Source organism: Athene noctua, chromosome 1, assembly GCF_965140245.1.
Source record: "Athene noctua chromosome 1, bAthNoc1.hap1.1, whole genome shotgun sequence".
NCBI lineage: Eukaryota > Metazoa > Chordata > Aves > Strigiformes > Strigidae > Athene > Athene noctua.
In genome coordinates, this window is record NC_134037.1 from 233,121,498 (window position 1) to 233,139,156 (window position 17,659).

At 41.2% G+C, this 17,659-nt stretch overlaps 1 protein-coding gene across 2 annotated transcripts in view; it reads left to right on the forward strand.

Annotated features, from left to right (window-relative positions):
• GTF2F2 (general transcription factor IIF subunit 2) overlaps positions 1-14,137 on the forward strand; it is a 92,815-nt gene extending 78,678 nt beyond the window's left edge. For both annotated transcript variants that reach the window (XM_074931439.1, XM_074931447.1), the window contains 2 exons: positions 7,022-7,165; positions 13,267-14,137. In XM_074931439.1, coding sequence (XP_074787540.1) covers positions 7,022-7,165; positions 13,267-13,386 — 264 coding nt within the window. In that variant the 3' untranslated portion in view covers positions 13,387-14,137. The remainder of the gene's footprint in view (positions 1-7,021; positions 7,166-13,266) is intronic.
• The last annotated feature ends 3,522 nt before the right edge of the window (positions 14,138-17,659 follow it).

A 17,659-nucleotide genomic window follows, 5' to 3' on the forward strand; every position in this document is an offset into this window, starting at 1 on the left:
TAAATCTTTTATTAAGGTTCAGTTGAGATGTCTGAAAGGATGTACGTAGGGGAGAACAAGTCTATTAACTTTTTTAACTTCTTGGTTACATTTTTCTGCTGTTTTCAAGCAGCAGTTGCTTTCTTATAACTTGCTGCATTGCTTGTAATCATGTGACAGTCCCTGTTGGGGACAAGACTTTTCACAAGAAACAAGAAAAAATGTACAAACTGATGCATTCAATCATATTCTGAGGAGTTTCTGAGCAAAGAATTAGTATCTACTAACTAAGAAAAAAAGGGGTAACATTTCCTGAAGGAGGAGATGATAGAATATTAAAGTATGGCTGCTCCATATACCAATAAATGAACATACAACAGAAAGGAGGAGAGAAATAAATTACATGTGAATGGGCAATAGCAATAGCTTGTTTGAATACCAGGATGGGTAAAGTGGTGGGGTTTTTTTGCAAGAAATTATATTAAGCCTACCTTTTTATTACAAAAACATTGCAATTCCATTAGAGTATATGCTAGGATTGTAACTTAGCTTTTCTTCTCTGGGAAAGTGACCTTCATTTTCTGTATATCTGTAAATAGTACACGTTTACAAGGTTGCAATATTAATATTCTTGCAGCTGGAATTGTTCCGTAATGCAGCAGAAAAGTTCTCTAGTGGTCCTGGTTACCCCTCCAGAGTCTTCTTTGTGGTCTCCCCTCTTCCCACTCTCCCATACTATAGAGGTTGGTACCCATGCTTCAGGGGATGGGAAGACCTTTTAAGACTTCTTTCAAACATCTTCAGATGAAACTTTAGATTTAGTCTCACTTCTTTATCACCTTTGTGTTAGCAAAGTGTAATACATCAGCTTCAGTAATAATGATACCTTCAAGAAGGCAATTTTGGCAGCTTTTCAGAAGCTTAGCAACATCCTGGGAAGGTAAACAAAGAGAAATTGATTTCTGTATCAAGTCTTGCAGGGATAAACTCGCAACTTCTATGCTCGACAGCTTGTTCTAAAATGGTCCTTCCTTGAAATCAAATCATATTTTAATGTTTTTTAAATTTAAAACCCACACAGTTTTAAAGAAATCTAATTAGTTTACGGTGTATATGCATTCTGTAATATGACTCTCAAAAAGTGCTTTAAGCCTGCTGCAGAAAACATCCTGTTTGCAAAGAAAACGTGAAGGAAAAAAAAATGAAAGGCTGCATTGTAGGTTGCTATGAGCAGTGCATTCACAAGACAAAGAGAAGAAAACAGCAACAGATACCATGCTTTTTTTTTTTTTTTTTTTTAAAACAGCACTTCACAATGTGCTCTGTGTTTTTAGACAACAGTGGGAGCTGTTGCTGAAGTTAGAGGGAGATGCTAGAGTGTTGCTAATTAAAATGTGGGCAACTGGGACACCAGCTGCAAATAACTTTTCCACAAAGGGAGGAATTGATATTCAGTTTTCTGTACAAGTTGATTTTATACATTAATGGATTAAGAGTATTATTCATATTTCATTTGTATAGGGAATACAAACACTCCTCTCTGATTTACTTAAGCTCATCCAGAGAATGTAAAATAGAAGCTCCTACTGGGGATAGTGAACCGAGGAACTAAAATAATAGGGAAAGAACAATTCTGGGCATTAGATTTACTAGGGGAAAAAAAAGTTGTGGTTTGGTTAGAAAGGCTACTTCATGTTATTTTGCAGGAGACTATTATTTGTATAATTCGGATTTTATACCCAGTTGTGAAATAGTCCTGTCAGAGATCTAACATCAGTGAAGATAATGTTGAGAATTTCTTTATTGTTACTTTATTCCTTTGTGTTTTATTGTTACTTTATTCCTTTGTGTAGGAAGCATCAATTTTAAAGTAGGTAGAGGTAGGTTTTTTTCTCCACATGCAGAGAGATGTAGCTCGTAGCTAGTTGCTAGCTAAGCACATTTTGCTATTATGTCATCTGAAGAGGTACAAGCAGTACCATGGATTTTTTGTTACTGTTCTCGGATTGTCTTGAGCTCCAGTAGCTTTTCCCATTACGCCCAGGTTACTTACACATTATTCCCATAGCTCTGCTACATACAGAAGGAATAACCTCAATGCCTTGCTCTTGCTCTTTAAAAACAAAACAAAAAACAGAAAAGGAGAAGATTGGTTTCTTCCATCACTTCAGCTTGACTTTCCACCTGAGGAGGTTGTAGTTTGCTCCTGGTTCTGTTTTTCTTCTTGTTCATTTTGATTTTGTTATTTGAGGAAGTAGAAAATTGCATAAGATTTGGTAAGAACAGACATAAGAGCTGCTGCTGTGGCAGTGATGCAGCCTGTAACTGACTATCTTTCACACTGCATCTTTCAACTGGTGTATTTTTGAGTCAGAAAAAAGATGCTAACCTCAAAAACAAATGCATAGGTCTTTACATTGAAAAGTGACCTCAGATGTATGCAGGAACCCAGAACTCAGTCAAGCATTGCAGATGCCTTCAGCTCTCCTACCATTATCTGGACTTGACCTCTAAAGTGTCAGATGCTTTTCTGGCAACAAATTAAGGCTGGATAATTCATCTTCTCCTCTTTATGTTTTCATGTGCATATATTCAAAACATTTTTGTGTCCCCAGTCCTGGTGTCCCATAAGCCATTGTCTCAAACAGCACAGGGCTCTACTGAAAATCCAGTAGAGTGTTGTTTACTGGTATCAGCTGTGATCTGATCAGCAATTGCACAGAGAAACTGGGAAATTCTGTGGATCACTAAGTCAAAAAAGGCTGAAAACTCAGGCTCAAGAAAGCCCACTGCAGTTGATTGCAGTGGCTAATTAGAAAACTCTGCTTCCAGAAGAATACAGTGTTGATGTCTTGATTTTTGAAGAGGACTCCATAAAGCTGTAGTCATGTTTCCCTTCCCATGTGGTACAATGTATCCTACAGGACAGTAATTCCTGTGTTTGACCATGAACTACCAAAGGGAAAGTTTTCAAACAGGTCCAAAAATTATTTGTTGTACACAACTAGATTATTCTATTTAATAATGTTTGGGTTGCTGTTGTTTATGCATTTTCTTCTGAAAACACAATGTAACCTGGCACTGTCTGCAACTTTGTGCATGCCAGGTATTTTCTCTACATTGGTTTCACTCCATGTAAAATGGTGATACTGGCATATTCGTGATGATCTTACTCCTTCGTTTATTTGAAACACTGTCAGACTCATTACATATGCAACAGTGGATTTTCCCTTTAACTCTCTCCAGCTTACAAAGCAAAGAAACAGTTTTCAAATACAAATGATATTACAAGATAGAAACCAAAATTGTTCCTGTGGGTGGAAATGAGACTTCCAAAATATACAGTGCAATGGGATCATAAGTGCTTTTCAACACTAGCATGGAGTATCAACTTCAGACTGAGATGTGACATACTCATGTATTTTTTTAAGACCAAAGGGACAGCTTCATACTAAATTAAATTTTAAATGCATGTCTTAAACCCTGCATACTTCATTGTCCTTAGGATGCGCCTGTGTCCTTGCAGCAAGTCCCTGCACCATTGTGTTGAGTTAGAACATGAATGACTATGATGGTAGATGATTGCTCTGAAAATATGGTTTCTCTGGCAGGAAAAATATAACGTGCTGCTCATATACCTTAGTAAGTTCTGACTTAAGCCAGGTGTAAAATAAAGGCATTTTTAAATGTTGCAAACTGACTGGCATCAGATCAGTTGAAGATCAGATGCAAAGACCTTTTTGGCAATCGAACATTTGATATAGTGTATTGCTTATCTCGCAGGTAGCACTCTCACACATCTCATACTTCATCCTACATTTCATGCAGCAAGAAGCCAGTCCCCTCCTCCTCCCCACTCTTTGTATCATTTCTTTAGGTGCTTCATACAGAAACCCTTGCTCACGTACCAGGACATGGGTAGTGCTGCAGGTCATAGTAGACTTTCAGATGAATGGGATTTATCCAGCTTGTCCAATAGCTGTGTGACTATGTGAACATACCCAGAGAACTGGCCAACTGCTTTGTTGGTGGAATTGCAACCAACAGAGGTAACCCCTGACTGCACCCTGGCCAGGCTGCTTGCTAAAGAATTCAGCTTATGTCATGTTACGGTGTCGTAATTTTCTGTTGTATTAAAGGATCCTGACTGTAATTTGGGACTGTAGTTTTAAAGTGTGTCAACGGAGTAGACTTGTTCATATGTATTTTGGTGCCATTGCAGTTCTGCTTCATGGGGTTACAACTAGCTGCAGTCTACTTGCATTATACTGCATAGTGAGACTATACTAGTAGAGAAACAGAAATTGAATCTACAGCAGGGCTTCCAAAGCTTACAGTTAAAACCTTTTCAAGGTCAACAGAGGCTGCTAATGAATTGCCTGTTGGACTTCTAGAAAAAGCAAATATTTTGACTTACTGTTGTTTATAGGAAGGCCAATGTCCTAGATTTATGTTCCTACTCTAGTTTCAGTGGTGTAGCAGTTCTGTAGATGATGGCAACCAAGATACTGGGAAACTGTTTTACTTGATGCGACATTTTGTTATTGTTACAAAACTATTACTGTTTTGAAAGTGATTTATTTTAAAATGCGGAGGCCAAAGACTTAAATAATTACAACAAAATGTATTAGTGGATAAAAATCAATTGTGTGGATTTGTGTGGAGAGGTTGTATCTTTTATAACACTAACATACAGTTGGAAAAGCAGACGAGGATTTGATTGCCCAAGCCCATCTTGGGTTTTAAGCAGAAGCAACAGATTTCAAGCTACAGATTGGGAACAATTGCTCTACGTTCACTTTAATGATGTACATCTGTTTCAGGATTTGAAAGAGGAGTTAGCTGGCTGGAGATCTGTGAGCAGTGGCAAAGGTGGTAATAGTCTTTAGCCACTTTGGGACAGGTACCAAGAGACAGGCTATTTTCACTCAGAGCGTAGAAGGGAGTCAGCTGGCAAGAAAACAGGAAAAAATATATTGTGCCATAAAAGTAATCTCTCTTCTTAAAAACAAGATTTTTAGTATCCAGTAGAACTGTGAATTTTCATTTCTAGGCTTCTTCTCTGAAGGTCTTCTTTTGAGGATCAGGTTTGAGATTTCAGAGGCCGAACAACTCCCATATAGAAGAATGCTACTGGCAGCCAGGCTTATTGGTCATATGCATCGTTTATGCTGTATGTTTTGCTGCTTTGAATTCACCCACACAGGATGCCTGAAAGCACTTGATGATTACATGAATTGTATTGCCTTCTGGGTCACCTTTGTTGGTTCCAAGGAGCTTGATGGTTTTCTGTTATCAGGAGTGGTACTGAGGGTGGATGGAGTGATGTGCTGGCAGATTTGGCGGTTGGTGCTCTGCGGTAATTTGGGTTTGTTTGGGGTGTGCTGGTCTGTGCAAATCTTGCTTGTGATGAGGAGTCTGAGGAAATGCAGGAAGTATTTGTGGAGGTGTCACGGATGAAAGTATCAACAACGGTAATGATTTAGTAAGAAATCTAGATTTATTAATAACTAACAGCAATTTATCATTACAAAATAATTCAGAAATGCTGAGAGAAAGAAAAGCGACTCATTCACAGATTCTAAAATGACAAGATTCACTCTAACTTACTTAACGGTACCTTAATTTATACATATATACATGCCCATACACAAAACGGACATATAGACAGAAACAAAGGTGTTTGGATAACGTAGAATGAACACAAACTGGACAAAACACACGAAGAAACAAGGATATGTACCCACACACACCAATAAACAGAGAAAGAACGGGTGAAAGAGAAGCTAGCTCAAAGAAAATTTCCCTCTCCGGTTTAGAGCAAATACTCACAATGCCTTGGCATTCCTCAACGGGCGATAATTGAGACTCGAGTGGGTGGACTTCGCCCTGGCCTTCCGTCTGGAGCAGACAACACCTTAAGGGTTTTGGTACCTGAGAGGCATCCAAGCTCAGGGGAGATGCTGGTCACAGGCCGCTGCGATCCAGGAGAGCTCAAAGGGTCTCCCTGGTGGTCGCAGTTTATAGGGTACAAGATAACTTACTTTTGTCAAATACCTTCTGGTGCCTTCTGGCAGTTGCACAAGAATTAGATGAACGTGCAACTCTGTTATTGTTCCCATCTGACCATACCCCAGGCACAGGTGTGCCAGGCCATCAGGAGATGATGGGCCATTATAACCTTTTCCGAGCAATTGGGAAGGTGGAATCACACCTGGCACCATGCAGCCCAACAAGGAAGGGTGGGGAGGGGTAAGAATTTCACCACCACAGGAGGTGATAAAAGTTTCTGCAAAAATATATGGTCATCTTGTGTCATGCTATAATAGTTAATTACTTTTTAATATGTCTCCTGAAATAGGATGATGTGTGGCAACAAGGGGCCTCTACTTTCTTGAAAGGGTTTTTTTTGGATTACCATAACTTTGTGTGTGCTACCCAGGTTTCTTCTGAAGAGATACCATCCACGTCCTCAAAGTGTGTCTTCACTTGGTGAAGATTGGTTTTATATTGACAGAGTGGTTGCCGTGAGTGCTGTTTCTGAAGCAGATAAGACAGTGTCCAAGGGCCATTGGAGCATCCTTTGGGCAGGTTGTTGTTATGATTGAGGATGAAGCCATGTTGATCTGTGGATTTTCCTGAGTATGGCAATTTGTAGGTTGTTTGATATTTGTCATTATACTTCAGAAGCTGGTATCAACAGAGGTGGAGTGAAAATACTGTCTCAGTTTGGATTCCTGTACTAATATTAATTCTCTCCCCAAGTCTGGGCACATCATGCAGGCTCTGTTTCTGAGGTTTTTTTACTAGATAAAGCAGAGATACATATCAGAAAAGCTTGTTGTGCTGAAGACAAAATGCTTAGTTTATGTTCATTAAAGAACATTTGAGTGCTCAAAAGAAAATTTTCCAGATGAAAAGCACTGAGTCACTGAACAGTGTTTTATTAAATAGAAGGGGTTTTTTGTGTCTTAATGTTCAGCACTGAGAATTATACAGCGTTACATATGTATGTCTTTAAAACATGTTTTGTATCTGATAGATTGAATATGAGAAGAAGAAGAAAGAAGACGGAAAACGGGCTCGAGCTGATAAACAACAAGTGTTGGACATGCTTTTTTCAGCCTTTGAGAAACATCAGTATTACAATATTAAAGACCTGGTGGACATAACCAAACAGCCAGTGGTATGTACTAGTAGTCTTATAATATAACTTCAGTAGTTACTATTGTGTGTATTTTCCATATCCAGAAGAGTTTCATGTATACTCTATGTCTTTGAACCAGCTCTCTAAATGTTTTACAACAAGCAGAAATCATCAAGTTTTTTTAGGGCTGCGTATGATACCAAGCATTGCAATGAGTATGCTTTTTCTTGACAGAGGTGGTTTAAGTAACCTACATAGTCTCTTATTTAGGTTTGCTTTAATACAAGAAACCAAATTCTGTAATGCTCACGTCTCCATGCTACTTCCATCCTCACTGAAGTAACAGCATAGTTCTGTTGCTGTTGGCAATAGAGAGCTTATGTAAGTGAGTGGTAAGCCCTTCCTTCAGCTTCTGAACTTTATCTTGGCATAGCAACAGGGGTTGTTCTTTTTCCGTGGGTCTAGAAAATTGTGTTTCATGGAATAAGTATTAAATACATGCATTGTCCATGTTAGGAGCTCAGGCGTCATGTCAACATCCCCAAAATCACTTGATTTCCTTTACAAATACAATAATTTCTAGACTAAGAGTTTAGGGGGTTGATAATTGGTTGGGGTTTTTTTAAACACTGTTTTGATACACAAACAGCAAAAGCATGAGGACACATGCTTATGTGATGCTTTTGTTACCCTGCAGTCTCTGCCAGCCCCTTCATCTACGGACCCTAACTTTCCAGTTCTTTCCCTGCTTCCCCTGTTCGAGCTTTCCTTGAGCACACCACACGGGAGTAGGGGGGAGACAATGACACATGAAGTATCTTTGGTGCTTTTGATATTTTTCACTGCTGACTTCAATATCTACCCTCAACCCAGCTGCAGTTTTCAGAAAACTTAAAGGGACTTAATTATGAGTCTAAATAGAGCAACAATTTCAAAAGTTGTTAGAGCTAAGGCAGAAGAAGGAACATTGACAGCTGGATTATGGAAAAAATTGTTCCTTTGTAAAAGAGGAGAAAAAATGGAGATGTGTACTGGTTTTTCTCTCTTCACGTTTAGAATTAAGTGGATCTGTATCAGAGGATTTGTACAAGGTGCACAGTCTGGTTAAGAAGCTGCAAGAAGATGTTACCCAATACACATACATGTGGGTTCATGGTTTTCTAGTACCTTGGAAGAAACTAGTTGGATAATGTATTCATGTTTTCTATTCCATTCATTTATCTAATGAGTCAACTCCTTATCTGTGTGGCCAAGGAGGTGTGTGGATAATGGGAACTGAAGAGGCGGAGGAAGGAATAGAAGCAAGATATGGAGGGAGTTGCAAGATAATTGTAAGATTTTTTTATTTTTTTTTTTTTTTTTGGCTAAGAGATAGATGTGGCAGTCAATATCTTGATTGCTTTGATTATAAGTAGCTGCAGGTTTATCCCATCTGGCATGACTTCAGCTGGAAATAGTCACCCACAAGTCCCACTTAAGCCATGGGAGAACAAAAGTTCTCTTCCTCCTGTGATGTGATTTACCTCTTGAATGTACCTGTCTGCATCAGCTAAAAGGGGCCTGGAAAAGCTGTGCTTCTGGCAAAAGTTTCTTCATTAAGCACCAAAAGCTGGGCAAGATTAATCCAATTTTTGTCTTAGTGACTGCCCTAAGGATTAAATGTATAGGGTAGTTATTAGATTAGATGTAGAGAACAAAATACCTCATATGAATAATTCTATTACATTTATGATGAATTTCTATGCCTGTCTATATATCTCTACTGTCATCATATGTTCCTGAATATATTCTGCCTGTAGCATAGTCAGTCAGTGCTGTGTACTTTATTCTCAGCAAATCTAGCCTTTATTTTTTTCAATTATTGTAGTAATACAGGTATGCTAAAAGGAAATTGTAGACTAATTTGACCCAACATCATGTATTATTTGGGCTATATCTTTGCATCTGTTTCTTGTTTGAGGCTCTCTACTGATAGATAAAAGTCCCATAGGGCTCCTGAGATTAATCAAACCATTAAACCCTCTTCCCCTGAGTGGGCTGTGCATTCTCAGTTTCGAGCTGTGTGCGAGTTAGGGGTTTTGTGTTCATTTCCAGACAGGGTTTTGCCATAGATGTTGGCACCCATACAGCTTCCTCAAACCTGGACATCCTGAGAAAAAAAATACCAGAATTCTCTTTCTGACGCCTTTCTTCATTCACTGGGTAGCCAGTATGGTGATAAATTCAGAACTTTCAGTATGTCATCTACCCCCTCATCTAAAGCTATCCTAATTTACCATCTGGGTTCCCATTAAAAACTTCTGTAGGGAGTTGCTAACAGCATCCATTTCCATTTAAAAATACTATCCCTTGGTTCCTGCTGCTCAGCCGGTGTATCTGTTCCTAATGCCCACTGTGACTTTATTGTTCACAGAGCAGCTATACCTGCTAAAAAAAAGTAAAATGCCAACAGGTGAATAGGCATGCTTTGCCTGTGCTGTACAGAGGTTGGCTTCTAATTAATCTCTGCAGCGTGTTCACTGCTTTACTTTCTGTCATAGTGTCTCAGATTGACTGGGTATGTAATTTCTTTGAGTTTCTAAATGTTGAGGTTATTTTCAGACGTGAGGAAAAAAAAAATGCTGCTGCTGCTGTCTCCTCAGCTCCTGTTAAAATGAAGTTCTAGGTGCTTACATCACTGGCTAATAATATTTAAAACACATTTATCTGAGGGAATGAACATCTTGGTGAAGTAACAAATAAATAAGGGTATTTTTCTTATGGTAAATGTAAATAGTAAATTAAACCGTTGCTACAGAATGTGTTCCATGTTACATGGGAAATTGCTGCCATCTTTATTTTATGATCATGAAATCACAAAGCAAGGATATTCTGAATGCAAACCAGTTATATAGGGAAACCTGGGTTTATTTCCTTTCTTTTTTAATGAAAAATAACAATATTCAGTAGTAGGCAAATCTGTTGCCACCCACCCAGATGTAAATATTGAGTGTTCCCTGGAAATACTGCAGTAATTCTAGATTTGGATTTCATGGCTGAGAACATAATATGCTTTTTATGTAAGCAGTCAAATATTTGTGAAGAATGGAATCAGTATGGAACCAGTGGTCTACTATGAACTGTATTTTTTTTCAATGGGGTATGTTGTTTGCAGTTTTTTCCTTTTATTTCAGCTTTAAACAATGGTTATGCTAAATACAGGGATCGGGGGGTGTCTCCCCTCAAAGTTTCAGAAGGGTTGTCAGAGCTTAGAAATTAACTCCTCAGAAATGTTTATTCCATAATTTTGTAATAACATTTCACTTCTTATGGAAAAAATCATGAGGGAATGTGTAACAGAGCAGAGGATGCCTTAAATGTAGAAACAGATTACCTACATATTAGCTTCTGTGTTAGAATTATATGTATATAAATATATTGAATCCCTTTCTGAGAAGAAATTGTGGGCCTCTGATTAGCACTCCTAGGCTCTAAAATTCAGTATTTGGCATCACTTGAGGAAATGGGGGGTTTCTCTTAATCATATACTACCAGACTGAGCAGTATGCTTCAAGATGTATAGGCCAACCTGGCACAACCAGGAGGGTCCTGGTTTCTGGAAGGAGAGTGATCTTACAGGAAAAATCAGAATGTCCCCTGAATGCATCTCATCCATCCACTTGCTCTCAAATATGGTACAGTACAGCAGGAGTAGCCCTGATTTGTAATTGTCTAAAAGCTGCAACAGTTCAGCGTTGTCTGTGCAAGCAGAGTGATTTTTTTGGGGGTTAACACTCTCAGCTGCCCTCCCTAAAACCACTGCTGCTTGCTTTCCCTCTGCAGCGGAGATGGCAAATAGGAATATGTTGCAAATCCTTAGTTGCCTCAGTTCACAGTCTCCACTGAAGTGCTCTTAATTGTGACACGGACGTTACCTCACTGTTCAGTTTGGGTGGGTTTTGTTCGTTTTGTTACGGTGTTGAATCAAAACTCTTGGAAGTTTTGCCTAGAGAGAAGCAGAACTGCCTGCGGAATTGAGTCTGCAAACTGGTTGAAATTAAAACTAACCTTTGTTTAACTGGGTGAGTGGTTTAGAGGTGTGAGCAAGTAGTGAGAGGTGAGAACTGCCTCGTGCAAAATGGCACCCAAAGAGAGTGCCACCAAACAGCAGCCAGCCGCTGGCAGCCACTGCGGTTTCATCCAGCCTGAGCCCGGCGGCATCGCCACGCCTTGCAACCTGGCTTCCCAGATGCAGACAGGGGCTCTCAGCCCAGAAACTGCGTATGGATGTACTTCATGGGACTAAGTGCAATTCTGTGGGTTTTTTCCAATACTCATTAATCCATTCATGTGGTCTAGAGCAGAATTTAACCTTGAATCTGAGTGTTTCTTCCACCCTCTCTGCCATCTTTTGAAGTATCTGTGGGTGACACTCCTGAAAGCTCTCTCGTGTGCAAATACAAGGACTGCAAACAGTGCAGTGCATACGCTGGTATACACACACCTATGTGGAAATCACTTTTTCACCTGCTTTCATCACCTTTTAAAAAATTCATCGCACAACAGCAGTGTCATCGCAACAAAAACGTTTGTGCACTAATTGCTGTTGTGATGAGTACATTTGTCTTAGGTACCTGACTCTCGAATAATGACAGCATCTCGGCAACAGATGAGCTGTGGAAAGGTGTGCTAAGAGATGTGCACTGATCTCCTGCTGCCACCTGCTGGGATTTGCATCGTGCACCCTCGAAGGCTGAAGAGCCATCCCCGCAGTGCAAAATGAACTCCCTGCTCCCCCGCTCATGGCTCCTGCATGCAGCCACTCTGCTCGAAGAAACACCCCAAGAAAGTCGTTTATTTACACATTTGTTATGGGCATCTTTCCTAGTTCTTGGTCAAACACCCCTCATTGCTTTGAGATAGGTTTTTAAGAGTAATTTTGCTACATGAGTCCAAATGAAGTATTGTCATTAGCATGGGATCTGGATTTTTTTTTCTTTGTAGATTTTTGATGTGTACCGGGAGAGATATTAATGGTTGGTTTCTCTAAAAGAGACATTTTTTAATGACTGAAAACATACTTTTTATTTATTTTCCATTTAGCAAAAAATGAGAAGAGTGTAAGGAAGAGACTGGGCAATTGGCCTTTCTTTTTTTCCTATGTCATCAACAAATACTTGCTTTTTTAAATGAGTTGGTATATGTTGATATTTGCACTTAGTGGAACTGTAGATAAAGAGAATACAAGGGTTCCAGTAACTCCAGTTCAATTTATGCACTCAAAGAGGATTAAATGTCTCAGACTAAAGCAATTATGAATTTTATGTGGGGGTTCTTAAACTGTGGTCTGTGGTTGCCATGGCAACCCACTCAAGTCAGTCCTGATTAATATTTAAACAAACAAGCAGGCAAACAGCTCTTTAAAAAATGAAACAAAATACTGGTGTTTATTACAAAGAGTAGAGGAACGTGGTATTGGTGAGCTGCCTTGTGTCAAAGGTTACACTACTGGTATCATAGCTTTGCTTGGATTTTTTAAATTTCTCTTCCTAGCCTTAAGATTTGAAGGTATTAGAAAATTCTCTGGCACCTGCTCAGCTCTCTGCTAAAAATGAGGCCATAGTAAAATGCTTAAAGCTTTGCAAAATGGTATGAAATCCAACAGCTTGGGCCTTTGATGGGATCTGAATAAGGCAGGGAGTTTCAAAATAATTTCAGCCCAAGCAAGACGAAAAGCCAAGAGCTTTTAGCTCAGGTGCAGAAATTCCAGCAGGAGGAAGATGTCTGAGAGAACCTCAGCATCGTCTTCCCAGAGTAGGCACTGGGAGCTCGTTTCGGCAGCCCTTGGAGCATCCAACTACCTGGTACCTGCCTCTTCGCAGCCGGGCACGGCTGTGCAGGGACTGCCCGGGAGCCATCATCCCTGTGGCTCGGGTGCTCCTGGCTGCATCCCCGGGTGGGTGTTACACCTGGGCTGCTCTAATCCCTGTTGGTGCCTGGGGACTGAAGTCTGTCACAGAGTCCCACGAGTTCATGCCAGTCAGCCAACCTTGGGTTGTTTTTATCAGCCAAGTTGATGTGATTGAGCAGATCGTGAGACGATGTGTAGGAACCATAGTAATTGCCTGCCTGTGTAATTTGAATTTTTGTTTCCTTTTCAGATATACTTGAAAGAAATTTTAAGAGAAATAGGCATCTACAATGTAAAGGGGACCCACAAAAACACTTGGGAGCTGAAGCCAGAATACAGACACTACCAAGGAGAAGACAAGAGTGATTAACAAAAGCTTTTACAAAGCAAGAGAGAATTAGAGTGATTGCACTGAGGGAACTGTGGTGGGTTTACAGACAGGACTGAGCACAGCGCAATTTTGCAAGGCTCAAGTTAAATTCAAGCAGTTGATACTTTGTAATTTTATGTAGCTTCTTTTTTTTTTTCCCCGATAAATATTTCTTATGTGTTTCTATAAGTGTTTTGTCTTTTGACAGGAAAAAAAATATGTATAGAATAAACCTGTATTAGATTTATCTTTGTTAGAAATCTTTTGAGTTCTTATCTTACTTTTTCTTGGTAGCTTTGTGGCTTTTCCAAGCCTCCATGACTTTGAAGGAGCGTGTACTAGAGGAACCTGTAACTTTGTGGGTTTGCGTTCCAGGTTAATACCCTCGCTTCTGCTGGGATCTGTCAGGGCTTCATCTGGAAGGCTGCAGAGGTACACAACGCTCTGTACAGTGTTTGGGTGGAAATTCCTTTTGTGGTCAGGCTTTAGGAAGAACCACAATGGTGGTGCTCATCACAGTCCTTAGACTCCATGGGAACAAATCAACACAGTTAAAAAAACCCATAAAGCAAAGGCTGATACACAGGTCAGTGGGAAGACAAAAATCCACTCCAGGTGATTACTGAGAAAAAAAAATGAAATGTCTGTCTATTATGTACATCAAGGAATAGATTTATCTTTTGATTTTTTTTATGATGTTACCTATGGTTTATGTTTAAGCATATCAATAAAAGTGTTATTTTAATTTGTACTATGCAGTGTTCTACATTATTGACTGAACACATGTGATTTAGATAGCATAGGTATGAAGGTTTTTTTCAAACCATGTTTTTGTGGCTGACCACTGGGTTTCTCCGTGTTTTGGGGAAGATTGCTTAATGTATCTGTGTCTCTGTTCCCCCATTTTTGAAACACACATTGCAAGGGTTGTCTCTTCAGCATCCTTTTTGGGAAGGAGATAGGACAGGACTATTTAATTACATTCTCAAAGCTTTTATCTTAAAAAAAGAGCAAAGAAAACAGTGGAAAAAACTGCATTAGTATACTTGTAAAAGAAGCAGAAAGTGAGGTTTTATAGCACAACTTTCACATTCCCTCTGGTCCTTCAGATGTGTGCATCGCTTCAGCGCACACTAATAAAATAACAGATCTGCACGAAAAGCAAACATTCCATTATTGGTCCACCTGGAAGCAATTAAAGGTCGAGGGGGGGTTGGGGGTGGGTGTCAAATGCCTTGGGAGGTTTGTAAAACAACTCTAACCCCTTACGCATAAGTCACACAATTTAAGTGTGCTCGATTCATTTTTTTCTAAAATTGTTTGTGTAGGTATCTCTGCAGATATGCTTCCTGCTGGTGCTCAGATTTCCATGTCATGAAGTGTCCAGTTCCTAGGAGGTGGACTACTCAGAGTTTTTGAAAAGCCGATCACATTCCAGGGGGGGTGGGGTGGGGTGTGTGCTTTCATAAATATTGCCACTGACTCCCATCTTCTCAGGCTCTACAAGCAGGACTCAACTTGCTAATGGCTGTGGGCTATATCTGAGGATGCTGAGAGGAACCCAGGAAGTCAGCCTTCGTGTCTTGCTATGGTACACCACGTGTTCCCCAGCAACAGCCAGAGCCTGCACACACTGCTGCCCTCCTCATGCTGTTCGAGTCCTCCGGAGACTTGCATTCACAATCATGTAGGATGAGGACTTGCTTTTCATGAGCTGGACTCCTCTGTTGGATTCGTGTCCTGTTTGAGCAGCTAAGGTACCTAGAAGGTCTAGGTCACCTTCTCCCTTGTGTCCTTCATGTGGTCTTCTAAAGCCATGCAGGGGAATGCCATGCGATTCTGATTTTGTAGTGTTGCAGTTCAGTGCTACAAGTAAAAATGTACCGTTTCAGAGGCAAAAGGTTACCTTTAGTGGAATCTCTAGCAGGATTAGCTTAGCAGAAAAGTATTTTGGATCTGCTTGTATTTTTGGTTTTATGTGAGTTTACTCCTTCACAATTTGCCTTGAGAGACATAATCAGCACAAAATGCCAGGAGATCTAAGTAAAGTTGGGATTTTATTGATCTGCAGAGTGCCTTTGGACAGGGTATTGATCTGCAGAGTGCCTTTGGACAGGCTCTACTTAGGAGTAATGGAAAGTGTATGGAGCGCTCCCATTTTTTTATGGGTTTCATGTTTTTTACAAAAGACCAATTTTTATGGGTGTCATTAAAAACGTGGAGAGTGCTAGAAATAAACGAGCAGTGGTTTTCAACCAACCAGCAACGGGAGGGTTGAGGAAAGCCAAAGTGTCCTGGTTTGCTTGCAGCCTTCACTGGAGTAGGACCAGTTTTCAAGGTGAAATGGGGACTGAGACAGTGAGGAAACTCCATTTCAAAAATGGAACTAGGAAACAGAACTGGGAGATGCTATGCCAGGATAAATGAAGAAAATACATGCAGTGGACAGTCCAGAAGCCAGGTGGCTCATGAAGCACTTTTTTACCTGCTTCCTGCATGATTTTGAAGGCTTTCTAGCTTTTAGGCTGCAACTGGAATTTTAGCCCTAAGAGCAGCCACAAAATCCACGTGGCCTGAGAGACTGGCACAATGAGCCCGCAGGGGTGCTGACCAGGAGGATGAGAGATGCTCTCCTGTGCCAGCACCAGGCCCTGTGCTGTGCATTCAAGGCCTCTGCTGGCTCCTGCCTGGTGGAAGCACACGGTAAAGGTGGAGGTGGAGCTGTTAAGTGCCATTGGCAGATCATCATGCAGCCTGCAGGCAAGCCACAGGGTCTTGCAGCACATCCCACCCTGGAGACAGAAGCAGCAGGGTAGACACACTGCTATGGGCCCCACATTGTCCCTTCTGCAGTAAGTCAAGGCACCGTGGGACCAGTTTAACTTCATGTGAGGCTGCAATAATGATTTAGCATTTGGGGCAACCTCATTTGGCTCCAGCACGTAATAACCAGCAAGAACTCTCCAGTTCTGCTCCACTTGTTCTGCGGGAGGACTGTACACAAGTGCTGTTAGCAGGATTGCCGTCTGCCAAAAGAGAGGAGGAGGAGGCGGCTCGCAGGCATTCAAGTCTGATTCCCCAGCCCCCACATTTGGATTAATTTAAACTCTGAACTTGCGGCAGTGATGAACAATGATTCCCTGCTGGTCTTCCCATGTGCTGTTGTCTCTGCTGACTGATGAACTCTGCTCGTGCAGATGTTCTTGAATAATTGTGGTCAAAACGTTGGTCCACGAGTGGGTCCCATAGGCATGAGTGGAAGTATCAATGTGCTAAATGCCATTAGATGAGTGTGTCTCCCCTCTAACATTGCTTCTCCCAAATGACCAGTTCTTTGAGTCATCAGAAATTTCATACTCGGTAAGCCCAGGCGGTACCAGCATGGACCTGAGCAGATGTGAGGCGACAGCGATGCAGCTGCCCCAGTAGAGACATCTCTGTGCTAATGGGCTGGGAATGGGCAAGAAGGTGCCAGCCTGGAGGCTGTCACTGCTACGTGAGGAAGGGGTGGGGGGGATTTGAACCCAGCCCAGGACAGACTGGTACCAGTACCGCCCTGCTTCCCTCCCTGCCAGCTCACAGCTCTAAACATCTGCCTGCCTCCGCTGCTGCCTGCCGCCTCTGCAGCCCTCCCCAGAGGCTCCTGGTGGGACAGGCAGGGCTGCGTGAGGCATGGGAACAGAAAGCACCAAGTGTGAACATGAGCAACATAACTTTCAGCCAGCCCGCAGCTACAATACCTCTGCTGCTGACACCACAGCTTTGAACAGAACTCGGAGTGGGATCAGAGCTCACTAGCTGCTGTGATCCCAGTGGATGCTCCCTCAAAGTTGTCCATGCTTTGAGTCAGCGACATACTGTCTTCACCAGCTGCTTGGAGTTGGCTCCAGCTGAAGGTACCTCCTGCATGTGTCAGTTATACCCACCCACATTCACATGTCCCTGTCGCCAGGATGGCATTTTCATTAGTCACTGTATCTACTGACTCCTAACAAATCTTTTTTCTCACTAACACAGTATCAGAGCTGAGTCGTTGCTCCAGACTCACCTGGAAGATAGCTTTCCTTCTTGAGCTTTTCTGTGGCTGGGCACAACCTGCCTCATCGCTCATGCTGATGGCATGACTGGAGGACTCTTTTTCTCGGCTCTCCTTACCAAGACTGTGTGTGGCTACCAGGCTGTGGGGTCAGCCTTTCTCAGGAAGTGGTTAATTATTTGCACAAGGATGACAAACTCCAATAGGAAAGATCAGAAAAGGCCCTTTCCAGAAGAG